Genomic DNA, 18,435 nt, shown 5'->3' with positions numbered 1-18,435 from the left:
TGATTTTTTAAGGTTCCTTCAGGGGATAGTTAGAAGTGAACATTTCAGATTCCTGTGATTTTGAAACAATAAAATCTCAACTTCCAAATCTGGCATAGGAGTTCAAACTAAAGGGTATCTACTGTGTAAACCACGACATTAATGGAATTACATGTCTTTAATTTGGCTGCTAGCAAGACCTTAGCAGTTCAAGAATCACAGCTGGGGCAGAGTTTCCAATTACATGGTATCAGTAAAGAAAAAGCAGATTCTACAGATTACAGCACATATTTTCAAATTCAGCCACCGTGTCTACAAGTTTAATTGGCATCTTGAAAGTCAACTACATCTCTGTTGGCTTCTTTTTTGTTCTATGTAATTTGCAAGAAAAATATGAAAACTGTTCCAAAACAAATGTATCAAGGGTTGAACATCATTCAGCGGTCGATGTGCCATGAAATACAGTGATCTAAGCTGAAAAGTGTTAGACACAAGCAAAATGCACGACTTATAGTTATGGGCACCATGAAGTATCCTTACAAATGACTACAGAAATCCTGGTCAGAATGTTTAAGATCTTATTGTATTTAAAATTGTAAAAAAGAGGGAGTCAACTATTTAACAGATAGTATTACAGTTTACAGTGTATATTCAGGAGACAGAAGTTAATTTAAATTGCTGATGGTAGATTTGCAATAGTTCAAAACGCTGCTTGCCCTATTTACTGGTTATTACCTGAGATCTGATTTGGGCAGCTTTCTTTGGATCCACCATGCGGACATGTTCGAAGTGTTTGAGGGTATGCTGTCTGTCTTTCTGCTCTGCACGCACGTACTTCTTCAGCATATTGAACACATGGCGAGGCTATGGAAGAAAAGCAGAAGAAAATTCTGAATTCAACATACTTTTCTGCATATCTGAGCACTGGGATACCTTAGATCAGAGGCTGAGACAAAGCACCAAAACAGTCACTGCTTTCAACACCTGCCCACTGAAGAAGGTGCAACTACTGGGAAGAACATCCAATCACTTGATCAGTATATCGCAGGTTATGCAGCTGGGCAATGGCCGCAGATCAATATGACCACTAGAGCGCGTTGGGAATGTCCAGCTTGGCCCGATTTAAATTCCATCTGTTACATTTCTCTTAGTGGGTACATTGACACTGCAATTAAAAAACGCAGTGGGCCAGCACCAGCTGACTGAGGCTCAGGCTGCAGGGCTGTTTAACTGCAGTGTAGGCTGCAGCCTGAGCTCTGGGACCCTCCCACTTCGCAGGGTCAAAGAGCCTGTCTTCCAGTCTGTAAGACTACATTGCAATTAAACAGTCCCGCAACCCGAGCCTGAGTCAGCCGGCACAGGCCAGCTGTGGGTGTTTAACTGCAGTGTAGATGTACCCAGTAACTGTTTTACTGTTGGTGTCAGCAATAAGTAATCAACCTGAACTGCATGACAGGAAATGCCTAGTTAAGATGCTAATTGAGGCCTACCTGAAACTAGGAGTTCATACATTTCCACAGCTTGTCTAGGCCAAACACCCTGCACCCACCAGGGACGACTCTGCATTCCTTCACTTCCTTCTCACTAGCTCCCTGTGTGCTACCCTCCCATCTCCCTCCATTTCAGGGACTCTATGCAACTCTTCCCTCTCTGTCCCTCATGTAAAGGGGATTTGTGCCCATACCACTGACCCTCCCCAAGGGAGAGGCTCTGTGTGCCCTCCCATTCCCCTTTCCCCCAATGCCCTCCCATGCCAAGGGCTCTATGTTCCCTCATCTCTATCCTCACCCCCCTCAGAACTCAGATCCCTGCCCTCCTGGGTCCCCACTTCCCCTTTCCTACCTCTAGGTTCCCATTTTCCCACCTCCACCCTGGAGGAGTAGGGTGGGAGTGAATCGAGAATGGGTTCAGAAGGTGTGAAGAAGACTGGGATAGGTGCTCATTTATAGGGATAAAGCCTGCTGAAATTTAATCAGGATGTGTACACTGATGTATAGTGTTCCAAGAGTTAAGGATCTCTTTAGTTTTCAAAAATCTTTAAAAAAGGAAAGAAAAGAAAAAAGAAAATCTCTTCTAAGGAAATGTCTAGCCTAGAGATAAAAAAAAATGCAACATTGTTTCCAAAGTCAAATAAAAAGCTTTATTGGCTTTAGGACTGAAATTCATTAGTGGTACAGAGTCTTGGAATGAAACTGCCAGCAGACTCGTGCTACGGACAAAGTCCCTAAAAGTAAATAACCTTATGAGCGCTGCAGTAAGGACAACGTGAACTGAAACAATAACTGTCAAAGGATTACAGAAACAGAGCCTAGAGAAGAAAGGAAGCACAGGAAGTCTAAAAACAATGGTGGAACTTCAAAGAAAGGAAGTGAGATTATCTTTGTTGACATTTCAGTCCTCTTTGCCTCAAGAAATATTAAAAAATAAAAATAGGTTAGGGTAGAGAAGACAAACGGATTAATCTCTATTTCTTGAAGAGAGTCTCCTTTTAAGTTTCATGTTTAATGCCATGGGACACATTTCTTGTTTTCCCTCAACATGTTTTCGTCTACTGTGATGGTCAGACCCAGGAAGATTTACATTATCTGGGACAACTATACTAAGAGAGGTCTTATTGCTGTAGCAATAATAAATTCCTCTTAAGGACCACTTATTCTGCTAGCCCCATCTGCATAACATGGCAACATACTTTAAGTGTAATTATTGAAAAAATTGAGAAAAGCCCAAAACTTACTACTAACGGGAAGATACAACAGATAAATCATGAGAGACTAGAGCACCATTTGCCAAGAAGTGACTCTTGGATGTTTGCACATGAAACTTAATTAAAAGCACAAGACATCAAATGAACTATTAAATATACAGGTTTTTGTACAGTAGTGACACCTTAGTTTCTTTCCAACGGAGGGAAAAAAAGCACTAGATATTCTGCATGTGCTCAAACAAGTCTGCAGGTTTGTTTTTAACTATACTGACCCACACAATGAAGTTTAGGAAATCAGGACTCTGAAGAAGCGTGACTTAAAGCTAAGGAGAGTTTTTGATGTTGTGAAACATTCTATTGTCTCACACTGATTCATAAAGTTCATTTGCCAATAGCTAGGAGCTTGTGAAAAGCCATCACTGGAAGAGCTGGATTACATGTATCTATAAAACAGGATTTCTTGACTGCTGCCACAACATTCATCCCCACAGGTACGTGTGAGAGAGCAAAGGGGGTGAGATGGAGCAAGGGAGCTGCCTGCAGGAGATTTGAAGGCAGGATCAGGCTTGTTACATGAGCTAAACAAACAGAGACACCAGGTGCGGGGAGGGAGCCTCAAGCAGATGGTTCCTTACAAGAGAGGAGAAGCAGCTGTTTGTGGGAGCTGACTCTAGGAAGTCTACATTGGTGTTAGCTCTGAGCAAGACATTTGCAAGCTGAACTACAAAGCGGGTCACCCCTATTAACTCAAAAGAAAGAACTTTATGAAGGACCCCTTTCGCTCCCCACGGCTCTGAGGTAAGAGCCATGCTTTGGGGACAGATTTTTGGAACTTTGAGTTTTACTTTTGAGTTATTGTCTGAATAAACCCAGGCCCCAATCACGGTGGTGGCTGGATCAGCAAGTGTGTGGAATCTCTGTAAAAGGGACTGGAAGAGGGAGAACAAAGGGTAGGGCAATGCAGAGGCACCCTGGGCACCATTCAGGCTTGCCTGATGTCCAGTAGTTATTAGAGGGGACTGAGTCAGGAGATCTGGGTTATATGTCTGTCACTGCCACTAACTCCCTGTGCATAGCTGAGCAAATAATCTACAAGCTTCCATGGCTAAATGGAGATGTGAGGTCATTTCTACTTTGGGCTCAACAAAACAAATGAGATACTTGTCTATTGGTTCTGCTTTTCCAGAGTCTTCAGTTGTCCAAGAAAAAATGATCATACTCATGCCTTTTCTGGAAGAGGTCAGTACTCCCTCTCCTCCCCAGTCTGATGCCAGAAATTTAAGAAACTCAATTCTAGACAAAGCTGTTAAATTTAGTAAGGAGCAATGAAAGCACAGTAGCAGCTTTGCCTGTTTGGGTGTGGCTGGGTCCACAAATAACCTCTATGTTTTATAAACACAATTTCGGTCATGGAAAAATAAAATTACTTTTCAAGGACGATAATGGAAAAAGAATATAATAAATTGGTAACTGCTGGTGCTGGAGATATGCATATAGAATAATGAAGTGGTGGTACTTGCCCCTTGATTATCTAACTATTCTAAAGATCAGTTTAATGTTATTTGTATTACAATAGTAACTAGAGGCCCTGACTGACATCAGGACCTCATTGTGCTAGGAACTGGGCAAAGATATAGTAAAAGACAGCACCTACACCCCAAAGAGTTTATAATCTAGGTGGATGGAGCAAACAAGGGGATGCTGAGGAGGTAGAGAATGAGATGACAGGGAAAGGAGCATGCCTTAGCAAAATGAACATTAGGTATGGCTCACTTCCTGCCTAGCTGTTCTCAGCAGATAGCGTCTTGTAGGCATCCTGGCAGAGTCGAGTTTTAAGAAGGGATTAAAGTGATCTTGTGCCCACCCCACAAAAACTAAGTTTGCAGCAAGGGCCAAATCCTTGCAATCCTATCACATGCAGAACTCCCATTCTCTTCACTGAGAATTACCCACTTTGAAGGGATGCAGGACCAGTTCCTACGGCTGGACGGATTATTGTAATTTTAGGGCATGGATTCCTACAGCTGGAGGGGCAGGTGGGGAAGGGACCTTCAGATTAAAGCATAAATGAAAACATTGCTAATATCTGATCATTTAAATCTTAAGGTCTGAACTCTGATCCCCTCTGCGTAAGAATGCACTGCCTCTAGACCACTGAGTCAGCCCTGTGTGTCTTATATTTGATATTTAATCTGCAGGGTTGATAATTATTGAAAAATTACTGGGTATGGTACTTATCAACTGAAAATTCTGCTCCCTATTTTTAAGAATGTTTTTTCTTTTTATACATTTGTAGCTATACTACTACTATTAATAATAATAAACAAACAGCTGCAGGACTGTATGCCAAACAGATAATAAGCTACATAAGGCAGTTAAGCAGGGGCTGTCTGAGCCCTATAGAATAATTTTCATTACAGTCCAGCGAGAATTGACAAAATCTTTTTTATTATCTCACTTAACTTTATCAGAAAGCAAACTGTATTTTGCAAATTGACTTTTCTCATTCACACACACATATTTATCGTGACTGGCCCTTTCGGCTACTCTTATTAATCCAGTAACAAGAAATTAAATTACCTCCTAAGCAGCAGCATCCCGAATTCCTCAACATTTTGAACACATCTTATTTAATTAAGAATATCGTGTAATGCTGATTTCAGAACACTGCAAAATCCTGATTGTTTGGCATGGAGACTAAATTTCTTAAGAGCAAGGGCATGCTCACATTATCTATATGTTAAGAAGAACAGTGTGCATATGTGTGCAGACACAAACAGACTGAGGTTATCTATGTAATAAATTGTGGAGTGGTATGAGAACTTGCGCTCATCAAGCACTCTTGATTACTTCACCTGCATCCTACCCAGTAACCCATCTTCTATGGAATTTAATTTAACATTCCTAACCTTTCAGCAGATTCAAACACCTGCCTTTTAAAAAACAAACAAAACTTAGTCCCCGTATGATACAGCCTAATTACATGATCACATATTATTTCTCCAATAATATAGAATACTGGTATATACTGCATTATTTTCTACAATCATATTTATAATCTTTTATACTTAAATTAATTGCCAGAATGGCCTAGCAAATACCTTTACAGACAAGTTTTCTCTCTGGTAAGTTCTAAAATAAGTTCTTTTTAAAAAGCTTATTCTGTTAGCACCCAAATACTATATATCTTTCCATCAACTCAGCCGCAGTCTTTCTTGATCCAATTCAGATGAGACAGTTAACTACAATGTAATATAGCTGCAAATTTACCACAGGCCAGTCAATTTTAACTGTTAGTCTATTACTGCAGACTTAGTGTGGAGCATGCTGTGTAATGATGGTTATCTGTAGTTTTCATAGTTGGTTTGTGAATGTCTTCCATTCAGCTCATCCTGCATACACATTATTACAAGATACTGCATTTGTGTCTATACTCTATTATTTGGGAAACAGTCTTGTTACAGACTTTGAAAATGTATACAAAGGACAGAGTTAAAGTTGCAAATATGACCTTGACTGTGTAATTTCCTGACTGGAGTGTGCTTAATCACACAGTCTTAAAATTTCCATAACAGTTTGGAAATTGAGAGACACAATGAAAGTCCAGATGAAGCAGGAAACTCTGATAACAACTTGGCAGATGGCATCTGTTCCTCTTAGTTATAGTAGTACTGAATCTATGCCTTACATTGGAGTTGTGGGAGATGTGCTACTGCCAGTGCCATCATTTGGATGAGAGGCAAAATAAATGTTTCATGACCATAAACAATCCATGAATATTCACAGACAACTTTTTCCACTTCCACTTCCACGAGTGAAGTGTTAACTCTAATGTCTTGGACAAATTCCAAACTCAGGTAATTAGAATCTGTCTGTCTAAATCCCTCCTGTAATTTTATTTGTTCAAGTTTTTCTTGATATCTTCCTAATGGACAATAGCTGCTGAATTTTCACTCCAGAAATGGCTGCATTTCAATGGTGGGAGAAGTGATCTATACACCCAAGGTCAAAAAAGCATTTTGAGACCCTTCTTGATGTAACAGCTTTATAAATGTAAGGTATTATGAGAGAACACTCACCCCCATAATAGTGAATTCACGGTTCTAGGCATTCATTTATGAAATACTTTCATGAAGCAAACAGAAGGCTGCAAAGTGTAGGCTAACAGAAGCTGTTCCTATAACATCCTAAATAGAAAAAGTTCTTTATCTCCATTTTCTACTAATCTTTGCCATACCAAGAAGGCCTTAGTTTGATTTTATTCTAGTCAATGTTGACAGTTCCTTGCCATTTGTCTATAAAGGGAATTCTATTAATGTATATCCTGAGGTTTACTCCCCCCCCTTTATTTTCTCATTTATTCCAACTTTCAGCTTTAGTACCCAAAGGATTCCTCTATACTGGAGTCTGTGGAAATGATTAACTGGTGGAAGTCTGGCTTTATTTATACCCACCAAGTTAGCACATAAAAACTCTTATATTTTCTTTTCAAGAGGCAATTACAATGAAAAGTGTCCCACTGGTCTCTTTCCTGACCCAGAAACCAGACATTATCAGAAATTTGAGCTCTGATACAGCAGTTGCAAGCAGGTGAGAAATATTATACAACCCTTAAACCTATTATCTTCCTATGCTATTAAACCACCATTTCAATCTCAGCGACTCGTGTGTAATGTGTTTTGAAACAACAATTTCACTGCGTTTATGGAAAATGGAAGTTTATCAAATTTAGTCTATATTGATACAGACAACAAGCTGACTCCCATTTCACTAGCACAGAATACTGACCACTGAAAAACAGCAACAACAAAAACCCAATTAAAGCAATTCTGTGTATTTGAAAAACAGCTTCTAGGGAAACTTCCATGCGAAATTTTGAGCAGCCTCATCATTTTGATCAAAAGCTTTTCGCACACTTGAAAACAAGAGGCATGCCCAACAATTACTTCTTTTTATTAGCCCATAAGGATGATTAACTTACTGGATTTTATCAGATGACTGTAAAGTTAATGGGACTGGTCTGGTGCAGAAAAAGCGGATTATCATGGGAGCATTGAAGAAAGACTCCACTGAAGGGTGAGCTACAAATATTTAAAGACACTTTCACACTGAAATAACATTTCAGACATAACTAAAACCTGGATTTAGTTTCCTTTCATATGGTTTTAATGAGGTTTCTATCTGCAACTTTTGCTAGCCCCCCGCAATAAATTGTTATTTACGCTACACATGGGCAAAATACCACAATTTATATCCAATCTTCCCAGCTTTACACCTCCCTTGACTTTTGGAGAGAAGGATAAAATGGGACCAAGATTTGGACAAATTGTGGTTTTGCTTTTCGAAACCTTAACTCACTAGGTTTTACAAAATTAAAAACACCTGCAAATTTTGCTCTTACTTGATATTGAGATGGAGCAAAGCCAGAAACATTTATTAGAAAAACTTCCCTCTGAAAACTGGGTTTTAGATAAAATGGGACCTGACAAAGTTATGGAAAACCTACCACATGGCTAGGTTTGCCTCCATTTTGTTTCATCAGTAGTTTGCTCCTAGAAAACCCATCTTCTACTGCTGGCAAACCGAGGATTATGACTACACTACGTGATCAGGCAAACCATCTAGGAAGCAAGGGAGTCTGTTTTTATCCACACAAAAGCATTTTCAACAGCAGCTGGAAAAATGCTGAAAATGCTGATTTCTCAAAGTTTGACCCAGTTTAAACAAAAAGCTGAAACCCACTCCTCCTGGCACAAATCCCATAATTGGGCTTTGTGCAAAAAACTCCACAGCTGTGGGTTTAGGTGAGTGGGTCTATGGGCTGCCCCTCTTTCCGAACTCCAGGTATTTTGATCATTTGATCAGTGCAACTGCTGACATAAAAGACCCTCCCCCACTTTGGTCTACCCCCCAATTGCACCTCCCACAGCAGCCTAATTAGGTTCAGGAAAGACCTGCAGTGCTCAGGGAGCAGAGGCCCCTTCACATGCCCTTCTCTCCCACCGTGATGGCCAAAACTCTACCCCATTGTGCAGAGGGCACTACCACCTTCTGCAAGTGAGCCGTGTTGCCCTAAAAGCACAAACTATCGTCTTCTTAGAGCAGCTGAACAAAAACAACATGGCAACTGAACTCAGCCAGACATTCAGGGCCTTATCCCATGGGCTGTGATTTACGCTTGTGCCTAGCATTTTCAAATCAGGACGGTAGCATTTTAAACCCTCTGCGCACAGTGTACAAGGCAGTGGGAAAATGAGCCTCTGAACTTTTTCCCTTATATTTCCTTTCTTATACCACTGTGAACTTGAGGGGAAAAAAAGTTTGTAACATAGGAAGCCAAAGGTAACTACGAAGATCAAATGGGGGGGGGGGGCGCGAGGGAGAGGGAGAAAAGGAGGGGAAGCCAATTAAATTCGATGTACACGTGAAAAATAAAACGTGAACAAATATTTGAGCTAACCTACTCAGAGAGAACTATGACTATGTATTCCCCTCTTTTTTTTATTTGCAAAATGAAGAACAAAACTACTGATTATCTAACTGTAGTTACATATTAACACCACCTGCCATTAATCCTCCTGTCTGCAGTAATGCCATTAAGCAGTGCAAACCAGTGCAATATTTTGACATTGGAGACTGAACATCTGCATTCCATTTCCAAAGGCAACAAAGTACAGAAGCAGCTCGGCTGCACAAAGAATCGGAGGGGAGGCTCAGCTCTGAGGTTTTGGACAGCTTGCATGATGTTGCTTTCAATTGCACTCTCTTTCTCAATTTTCTGCTTAGTTTTGTACTTAAATATGCCTTGAGCTATGTGACTCCATTTTGTACTTTCTCTGTTTTCCTGAATGCTGGGTCACCATGCAGAACGTCTATGTAGCTGGGATTGTACTGTGGTGTACAATTACTTCAAAAATATTGCAGTTATACCAATCTGTCCTGCACAAAATAAAATCATAACTGAATTCCAGTTCCTCAGCACTGATGTGCAAGATGCCAAAACCAGCGAGGGTGCCCTGGGCCAAAAAAGACAATAGCCTGGAAAGCTTGTGTCTGGGTGTACACGTGTGCATGTAAAACTGTACTGTTCTTGGCTGACAGCACCCAAAACTGTTCTCTCCTGTTTTACAATCTTTTTACTACCTTCTCCATGGTTTTTGTTTTAATTTTAACCTTATTCCCCCCTCCACGTCCCACCCCGGTCCAGGGCCGCCCAGAGGGGGGGCCAAGTGGGGCAATTTGCCCCATGTCCTGCAGGGGCCCCCATGAGAGTTTTTCGGGCCCCTCACTCACTCCGGGGGCCCCGGAAAACTCTTGCGGGGCCCGGACCCCCCGGAGCTTCTTCCGCTCCCGGTCTTCGCCGGCGGGGGGTCCTTACCACCGAAGCGGGACCCGCCGCCGAAGTGCAGCCAGGTCTTCAGCGGTAATTCGGCAGCAGGGGGCCTTTCCATTCTGGGACCCGCTGCCGAAGTGCCCCGCCGCCGAATTACCGCCGAAGACCCGGCTGCACTTTGGCGGCGGGTCCCGCTTTGGCGGTAATTTGGCGGTGTGGAGTCCCCACCGCGGGTCTTCGGGGCACTTTGGCGGTGGGTCCTGGAGCGGAAGGACCCCCTGCCGCCGAATTACCGCCAAAGTGGGACCCCCGCCCAGGGCCGGCTCTACAGTTTTCGCTGCCCCAAGCAGCGCGCCGAATTGCTGCCGCGGGCGGCGGGAGCAGTCCATGTGCCCTTAGGGTGGCAGGCGCGTTTTCGCGGCGGCAGCAATTTGGCAGCAGCTTCTATGTTTAGCTGAAGCCGCCAAGGACAGCTAAATATAGAAGCTGCCGCCGAATTGCTGCCGCCGCGGAAACGCGCCTGCCACCCTAAAGGCACATGGACTGGCCCCGCCGCCCACGGCGGCAATTCAACGTGCTACTTGGGGGCAAAACAACAGGGACTGCCGTCCCTTGCAGAATGCCGCCCCAAGCACCAGCTTGGAATGCTGGTGCCTGGAGCCGGCCCTGCCCCCGCCGCCGAAGACCCCAGGCCCCTGGCATCCTCTGGGCGGCCCTGCCCCAGTCTGGGTGTTGTCACTCTTTTCCCTATTCAGCTTTGTGCTGGGAATGTCTAACACCTCACTAGGTGTTTATCTGTAGAATCACAGCACCCTGCCATTATTAATGGCACTTCTGTGAGGTATGAGAGTAGCTTTCATAAGGGGGACTGAGGCACAGCGAGATTGACTTTCCAAGGGTCACTAGGAAGACTGGGAAGAGCCAGGAGCTGAACCCAGATCTGCTTGAGTCCCAGTTCACTGCCCCATCTCACTAGATTATCTTCTCCTTGAAAGCCTTTTTGTGGCAGAAAGTGTTTTTATATTATATAAAAGCAAAATCAACAACATGTAATGCTTGTGACCCTCTCATCCATCTAAGAAAGACGTGGCACAGGTCTAAAGAACATTACACTGCAAAGAAAAAGCTCAAAACAGGTTTATTACAAATCCGAACATGCTTCTCTCTCAAGGCAGTGATGTGCTGCCTGTATCTTAACAGTAAGCATTCACAAAAGGCTCACCCCTTAGCCTGTGCACCACGGATGCACATTCTTCTGCGGAGGAACTGCAATGAAACACAGCCATTTGTTTTCCAATTTAAACACAAATGCTCTCCCATACTTTCTCTCAGAGAATCTGGCTACTTCACTTGGAAAACTAACTTATTAAGCTGCTAGGAATGTTTACACTTTATTCCTGTAGTGAGTATATTAACAAAACAGCACAGTGCTTAACTTATCATTGGAAGATGTTATTGGACGGGAATTCCCTCTCGGGAAGGATTGTTTAGCAGTAAACATAGAAGGTTTGATTCCCTCAGGCCCAAGCGCCTTTCAGTTTGCTAGTGACAAAACCCCCAGGAGTTCATCCTGTCTCATTGTCATTCCAGCCAGCTGTTTCCCAAGGTCAGAGATGAGGTTGAGTCCAGAGATGTATGCACAGCTCTAGCTGGGAGTGCGAGGGGACTGGTATTTGGATTCTGATGGTATTGCTGTTCATGAGTCAGAAGATCATCCAAACAGTCACATGCCCAAATTCATCTGATAGACTGTTCACCCATAACTAACTATCCCTCAGCTCTCAGCCACTGTCCAACAACAAAACAAAACAGGCCCTGCTACTGCATTCAAAATTTGTTTGTTGCACTTTGTGAACCACACATCTGGGTTGATACTGGCAACAGAATGTAATGAAAATGAGAGAAAAAAGGTGGAGTTAAGTATAGCATCATTAACAAAACTGGCAGGTGAACTATTAAAAACCTCAGAGCTGCTGTTCATCCCCCACAGCCTCCATTTGATCACGGTGGGGCTCTGTATGGTAACATCTCCAGGAGGCAACAGATCAATTTTTGTACTGTGGGATTTTTGCTGTGACTAGTTCAGGGTCACTTTAAGATGCCATTAAATCCCCATTTCCATGGAGTGATGTGTAAATCCACATTACTCAACACAGTCCAAAGGATGACACAGGTTGTCAGTCCCAATAGTTTTTAAGTAGGAAAAGATTAAGCTCTTTTTGACATGGAGCTAACCCCAAATCTACACGTCAGTTACTTTGCTCCCCAAACCTAGACTAAAATATTTACTCCTTTGTACTCCTTTCACTGGAGGCTCTCCAATACTTTAGAAGCTTATTTATTCCTCACAATCCTCTTGTAAGACAGATATGCTATCCACATTTTACTGAGAGGAAAACTTAAACTCAGTGATGTTAAGTGATCTGCCCAAGGCCATGCAGTAAATCAGTAGCAAAGCTATGATTAGATTTATCTCAAGCACTACCCCCATGTAATTTTCAGCTATGAGCTACTGACTGCATTATCCCAAAGGAAACCGTGCGTTGATCTATAAATTGCTAACCTACCCACTAATTAAGGGCTGGAGACCACACTCTTCACTATCCTTATAGTACGAGTCAGAGGCCACAACTTGTCACATCTTACTCTTAACATACGATTGCACAAGACCCTGTACCATCCACTACCACACCACAGACTGCATATCTTTCCATCCTGTCAAAATTAATCAGAGATCCCATGCTCCGAAACACCAGGGATCAAGCTTTTCCACATTCACCCTGAATATACAGGATATACACTACAAGCCTTCACAGGAGAGGCCTGAGATTCCCCTTTTAATTGATACAGGGTAAAAAGGTGAGCTCAAGTTGTTGGAGCCTACAAAAGACTGCATTATCATCATTTATATATGTAACTGGGAAGATTTCAGTTTCCTTTAAGTGCTGAGTAATAGGGTTCTACAACCTTATCTGCAGGATAAACAAGCATACCAGGATTTTAGAATAGAGGGGCTGAGTTAAAGCCGATGATGAAATATTAACTGGTTAATTAAAAACAAAACCAACCAACCAAAACACCCCAAACCCTAGCATCTTCAAATCCGTGATTTTGAGAATTTGTGATTTCACCTGTAACCCAGTCTTCCTCATTTTAAAAATATTTATTGTTATAGCTACAATGCTCTTGCACATTAATCATCTATCTGAAAGACTTGTTTATAGGAATTTTTGTTTTTTGCCTTGCGTTGCACACTGCACAATCTTGGAACGTGGAAGCCCAGCTTTTAAATCTTTCCTACCACTGTGGTTAAGTAGTGACAGTCTCTCACACTATCCAGCTGACAAGCAGTTTTCCTTCCAAAGGGGAATTTTTCCCCGCAAAGCAGATTTTTTTCCATAAAGGAAACCATCCTACTCAAGTGACATCAGGGGGAGGTTCACTGACACAGTCTATTCTGACAAGTAAGAGAGGTTAAATCTCTTACATAAGCCCAACTCCTGGTCATCATGACCAACATTCTAGCACAGAGAACTGTTCAGACTTTTAACCATACGAATGTGTGGTGGTGATAGGAATATTTGTTTCAAAATCTCAGTAGCCATGTATTTTCGACTGTCTTTTTTTCTGCTCTGGCAGATTAACCAACGCTTTGGATGCATCTCCAAATTTATCACTTGCATTACTTTCCAGTGTTGCTGAATCTGTACATTGACTTAAAATCTTGTCAGTGCCCTAAGGGTTTTTTCTACCTAATAAGTGTCAGTAAAATAGAAAATGATTGACTGTTTTCCACAAACTCTGGGCTCATTATTCTCTGGGAAATACAGACCTATTATTTTTGGACTAAATTTAGTCATTACAAATATGGATTCATTAAAAATTTCATCCAATCTACATCTAGAAACTGCTGTTTATATCACAATTAAAAACAACAACATTTAGCACAACTACTATATTTAAGATTCTGTTCTGGAGCTGAAGTCAAATGCCCAACAACCCTCACACAAGAGCTCTATCCCCCAGCATCCCAATATTTAAGCACACAAAAATCACAAAACTTTGAGATGGAAAGGGCATCTTATGTTTTACTGTTTGCACACCACGCTGTAGCACTTAACTATTACTTTGTTGGGATTTGTGGGTGCTTTTAACTTCTGAAGCTCAGGTAACTTTTAGTATCAGGTGCCTAAATACAGATTAAGGAGCATAACTTTAGGAACCCAGGTTTGAAAATTTTGGGCAACATCCTTAGTGACTCTCTCGTGAGGGAAAAGAAAATGTTATTCTGTGCCTTTATAGAGGGGAATTGTACTTTGGTGTGTTCCTCTCTCTAGGATATCTGATGTGATTTCTACATAGCAGGTTGTGGTATTCTACTTACTCTGGGAGGGACAGCTTGCAGAGCTGTGATATAGTTCTCCAGAGCAATGCGGCGACGGTCATTTAGCATGGCTTCCACTCTGGCCATGTGAGTCTCTACTAGCTGCTGTCTCTCATTCGCTGCTTCTTGTTCCAGTAATTCCACCTTCTCCTGGAAATGCTGCATGTTTCATGTTTAAAGAACAATAGTAGAACAATGGTTAAAGAGGTTGGCAGAGCAAGGTAAGTACCTTTTGCGCAGAGCATTAAAATCCTTCTCTACAAATGATGGAAGTGACCTGCCTTTTACTACAGCCAAGTGTGTCGATCTGTAGAATTTCTGAACCCTCCCCACACTGGCTTAAAATGGAGCTTAGGTGCTCACCATGTCTGATCATCTGGGCATACTAACCAATCAAATATTTTTGCCTACTTCAGCATGAGCCTGGGGATCATGTTCAAGGTGATAAGATTCAGTGCAGGAAAGCATTTGATTTTAGTAGGCACCTTGCCCTCGGAGATTCTCAGGCTCTTCTGACTATCATGAACACATATACGGGAGGAAAATAATTCCACCTTCAACAGAATTAGTAAATTTCTGATGTCTCAACATTGGTCACTTAGAAAATAAAAATGACCACAAGGTGGAAAAAGTCTGATAGGAAAAGGTGAATAAACAAAAGACACACAGCGAGACTGTGGGATTTAATAAGTAATATTCTGGTTCTTGATTTGTATCTGTCTTGTGATGCTGCACTGAAACCAACCTGGAAGTATATGAATGCCTTCCACATTAACTGAAGTGGCCCCAGTGGACCCAAAGGAGTCACTGGCTCTTTGGATTATAGGCAGCTCTACTTGGGCTACGTTTTTGTGTGTGGTTAGTTTGCTATTTGGATGTGTGTGGAGGGGGAATGCAGTCCTTTCTTTCTATTAGCATATTCAGATAAATTTGATGAAAAGACAGTTACCTTTCCCATAACTGGTGTTCTTTGAGATTGTTGCTCATGTCTATTCCACAACAGGTGTGCGTGCTCACCACGTGCACCAGTGCCGGAAGTTTTTCCCCTAGCAGTACCCATACGGGAGCGTGCTAGCGACCCCTAGAGTGGCGCCTCCATGGGGTGATATAAGGGGCGCTGAGTGCTCCCCCCACCCTTAGTTCCTTCTTGCCAGACAACTCCGACAGAGGTGAAGGAGGGAGGGATGTGGAATAGACATGAGCAACACATCTCGAACAACACCAGTTATGGAAAAGGTAACTGTCTTTTCTTCTTTGAGTGATTGCTCATGTGTATTCCACAATAGGTGATTCCAAGCTGTATCTGTTGGAGGTGGGTAGGAGTTCACAGACACTCGGGACGGAGCACGGCCCTGCCAAACCCAGCATCCTCCCTGGCCTGAGAGACAATCGCATAATGTGAGGTGAATGTGTGAACTGAAGATCACGTGGCAGCTCTACAAATGCCCTGAATGGGGACATGGGCCAAAAAGGCAGCTGAGAAGGCCTGCGCCCTAGTCAAGTGAGCCTTCACAATTGGTGGCGGAGGTATTCCCACCAGATCATAACAGGTACAGATGCATGAGGTGATCCAGTTGGAGAGCCGCTGAGTGGAGATCAGCTTACCTTTCATGCACTTGGCCGAGGCGATGAACAGTTGCGAGGACTTTCCGGACTGCTTAGTCCACTCCAGGTAAAAAGCCAGGGCCTGTCTCACATCCAGCGTGTGGAGGCGGCGCTCCTCACTGGACACACGGGGGCTTGGGGCAGATGACTAACAGAAAAAATGTCCTGACCCATGTGATAGGCAGAGGGGGGAACGAAGGGTGGACTTTCTCTTTATGAAAATGCTGGACTTTTTCTTTATGAAACACCATTTACAGGGGCTCGGGGATGAGAGACCTGCCTAGCCAACGTGATTGCAACCAGGAAAGCCACCTTCCATGAGAGGTGCGACCAGGAGCACGTGGCTAGCGGCTCAAACGGGGGCCTCGTGAGATGGGCCAACACCAGGTTTAGGTTCCACTGCGGGATTGGGGGCCTAACATACGGGAAGAGGCAATCCAACTCCTTAAGGAATCGGCCTGTCGTAGCATGGGAGGATACCGTGTGCGATGGGGCGGATGGATGGCGATATGGCTGCTGGCTGCTGACTGCACCTTGCAGGCCCTGGGCGCTAAGAAGGGGGGGGGGACGGGTGGGTCAGGGATTGGGGCAGCCACCGGGGAAATGCCTCGTTCATCCGCTCATCTGGAAAACTGAGACCACTTTGCCAAGTAAGCTCAGCACGTGGAGGGCCGCCTGCTTTCTAGAAGGACACGCTGAACCCCTTCCGAGCACATCCTTTCCTCCCTTACTAACCACTGAGTACCCACGCCATGAGGTTGGGGTGGAAGAGGTGAGAGCAGGTCCAGGCGGTAGGGCAACGGCGGGGCGACTGCCAGGCCCGTGAGGGTCTTGTACCAATGATGCCTGGGCCATGCCAGGGCAATCAGAAGGACCCGGGCCGTGTCCGTCTTTATCTTTTCCAGGACCTTGCTGGTCAACGGGAATGGGGGAAAGACATAGAGAAACTGGCTTGACCAGGACAGGAGGAAGGCATCAGAGATGGTGCCCCATCCCAGACCCACCCCCGAGCAGAACCAGGGACAGCGACAGTTCTGCCGAGTCGCAAACAGGTCCACCTGGGGAGTTCCCCACACTTGGAAAAGTCTGTGCACCATCTCTGGGTGGAGAGACCACTCGTGCTAAGAGGAGAAGTCCCTGCTCAAGCAATCCGCCCGCACGTTCTGGGCACCCGACAGATGGAAGGCCCGTAGACAGATGCCGTGGGCTATACAAAAGTCCCACAGCCTCAGGGCTTCATGGCAGAGAATCAGGCCACACCTTGCCTGTTGATGTAGAACATTGAGGCCATGTTGTCCGTGAGGACCCTGACCAGCCTCCCCTCCAGATGCAAGCAGAAGGCCATGCATGCCAGCCGTACCGCCCTGAGCTCCTTGACGTTTATGTGGAGGGTCAGATCCTGAGCCGACCACAGAGCTTGGGTCTAAACGTTCCCCACATGGGCCCCCCATCCCAGGTCCGATGCACTGGACTCCAGTTCCAGTGACGGGGTCCTGCCCCTGAACAGGACCCCTTGGAGCATGTTTCTCGGGGAGGACCACCACCGTAGGGAGGTGATCACTGGCTCGGGCACTGTGAGGACTTTGTCCATCCTGTCCCTGGCCTGGGAGAACTCTGAGGCCAACCAGAGCTGGAGGGGCCTCATCCTGAGTCTGGCGTGACGGACCACATACGTGCACGCCAACATGTGACCCAAGAGCTAGAGGCATGCTCTGGCTGTTGTCACCGGAAACCTTGTGACTGTTTGATGACCCCTCCAGGGTCCCCAACCTGTCTGGTGGGAGGGAGGCTCTGGCCGACGAGGCGTTCAGGACCACCCCGATAAACTCTATGCGTTGTACCGGGACTAACATGGAGTTGGTGTTGTTTACCAACAGGCCCAAATGGTGCATGTGGACAGAAGAAGTGCCACGTGATGCTGCACCTTCGACCGGGAGCTGCCCTTGACCAACCAGTCGTCCAGATAGGGGAAGATCTGGACCCCCTGGCGCCTGAGGTAGGCCGCCACCACCAACATACATTTCGTGAATACCTTGGGGGCAGTGGACAGGCCAAATGGGAGGACCGTAAATTGGTAGTGTTCCTGCGCCACTGTGAAATGGAGGAAGCAGCTGTGCCCCTCGAATATATGAATGTGGAAGTACGCGTCCTGCAGATCAAGGGCGGTGTACCAGTCCCCGGGATCCAAGGAGGGGATGACTGAGGCCAGGGAGACCATGCAGAACTTAAGCTTCACCATGTACTCGTTCAGGCCTTGCAGGCCCAAGATGAGCCTGAGCCCCGCTTTGGCCTTCGGGATAAGGAAATAGTGGGAGTAGTACCCCTTGCCTCTGAAATCCCCTGGTACTGCTTCCACCGCTCCTAGGTCCAGGAGCTGCCCCACCTCGTACGTCCCAAAGGAGGGATGGGGGCAGGGGGTGGTTGGGCGGG

The 18,435-nt window shown here is 44.5% G+C and overlaps 1 protein-coding gene across 4 annotated transcripts in view; it reads right to left on the bottom strand.

Annotated features, from left to right (window-relative positions):
- LOC120399100 (amyloid beta precursor protein) overlaps positions 1–18,435 on the bottom strand; it is a 324,609-nt gene that overhangs the window by 62,222 nt on the left and 243,952 nt on the right. For all 4 annotated transcript variants that reach the window (XM_039527027.1, XM_039526998.1, XM_039527007.1 and 1 more), the window contains 2 exons: positions 14,401–14,559; positions 715–843 (listed from right to left, as the gene is read on the bottom strand). In XM_039527027.1, the coding sequence (XP_039382961.1) occupies positions 715–843; positions 14,401–14,559 (288 nt within the window). The remainder of the gene's footprint in view (positions 1–714; positions 844–14,400; positions 14,560–18,435) is intronic.

Source organism: Mauremys reevesii, linkage group 1 (genome assembly GCF_016161935.1).
Source record: "Mauremys reevesii isolate NIE-2019 linkage group 1, ASM1616193v1, whole genome shotgun sequence".
NCBI classification, from domain to species: domain Eukaryota; kingdom Metazoa; phylum Chordata; order Testudines; family Geoemydidae; genus Mauremys; species Mauremys reevesii.
Note: the sequence above shows the minus strand (reverse complement) of the source record. Positions and strands in the feature narration are given on the sequence as shown.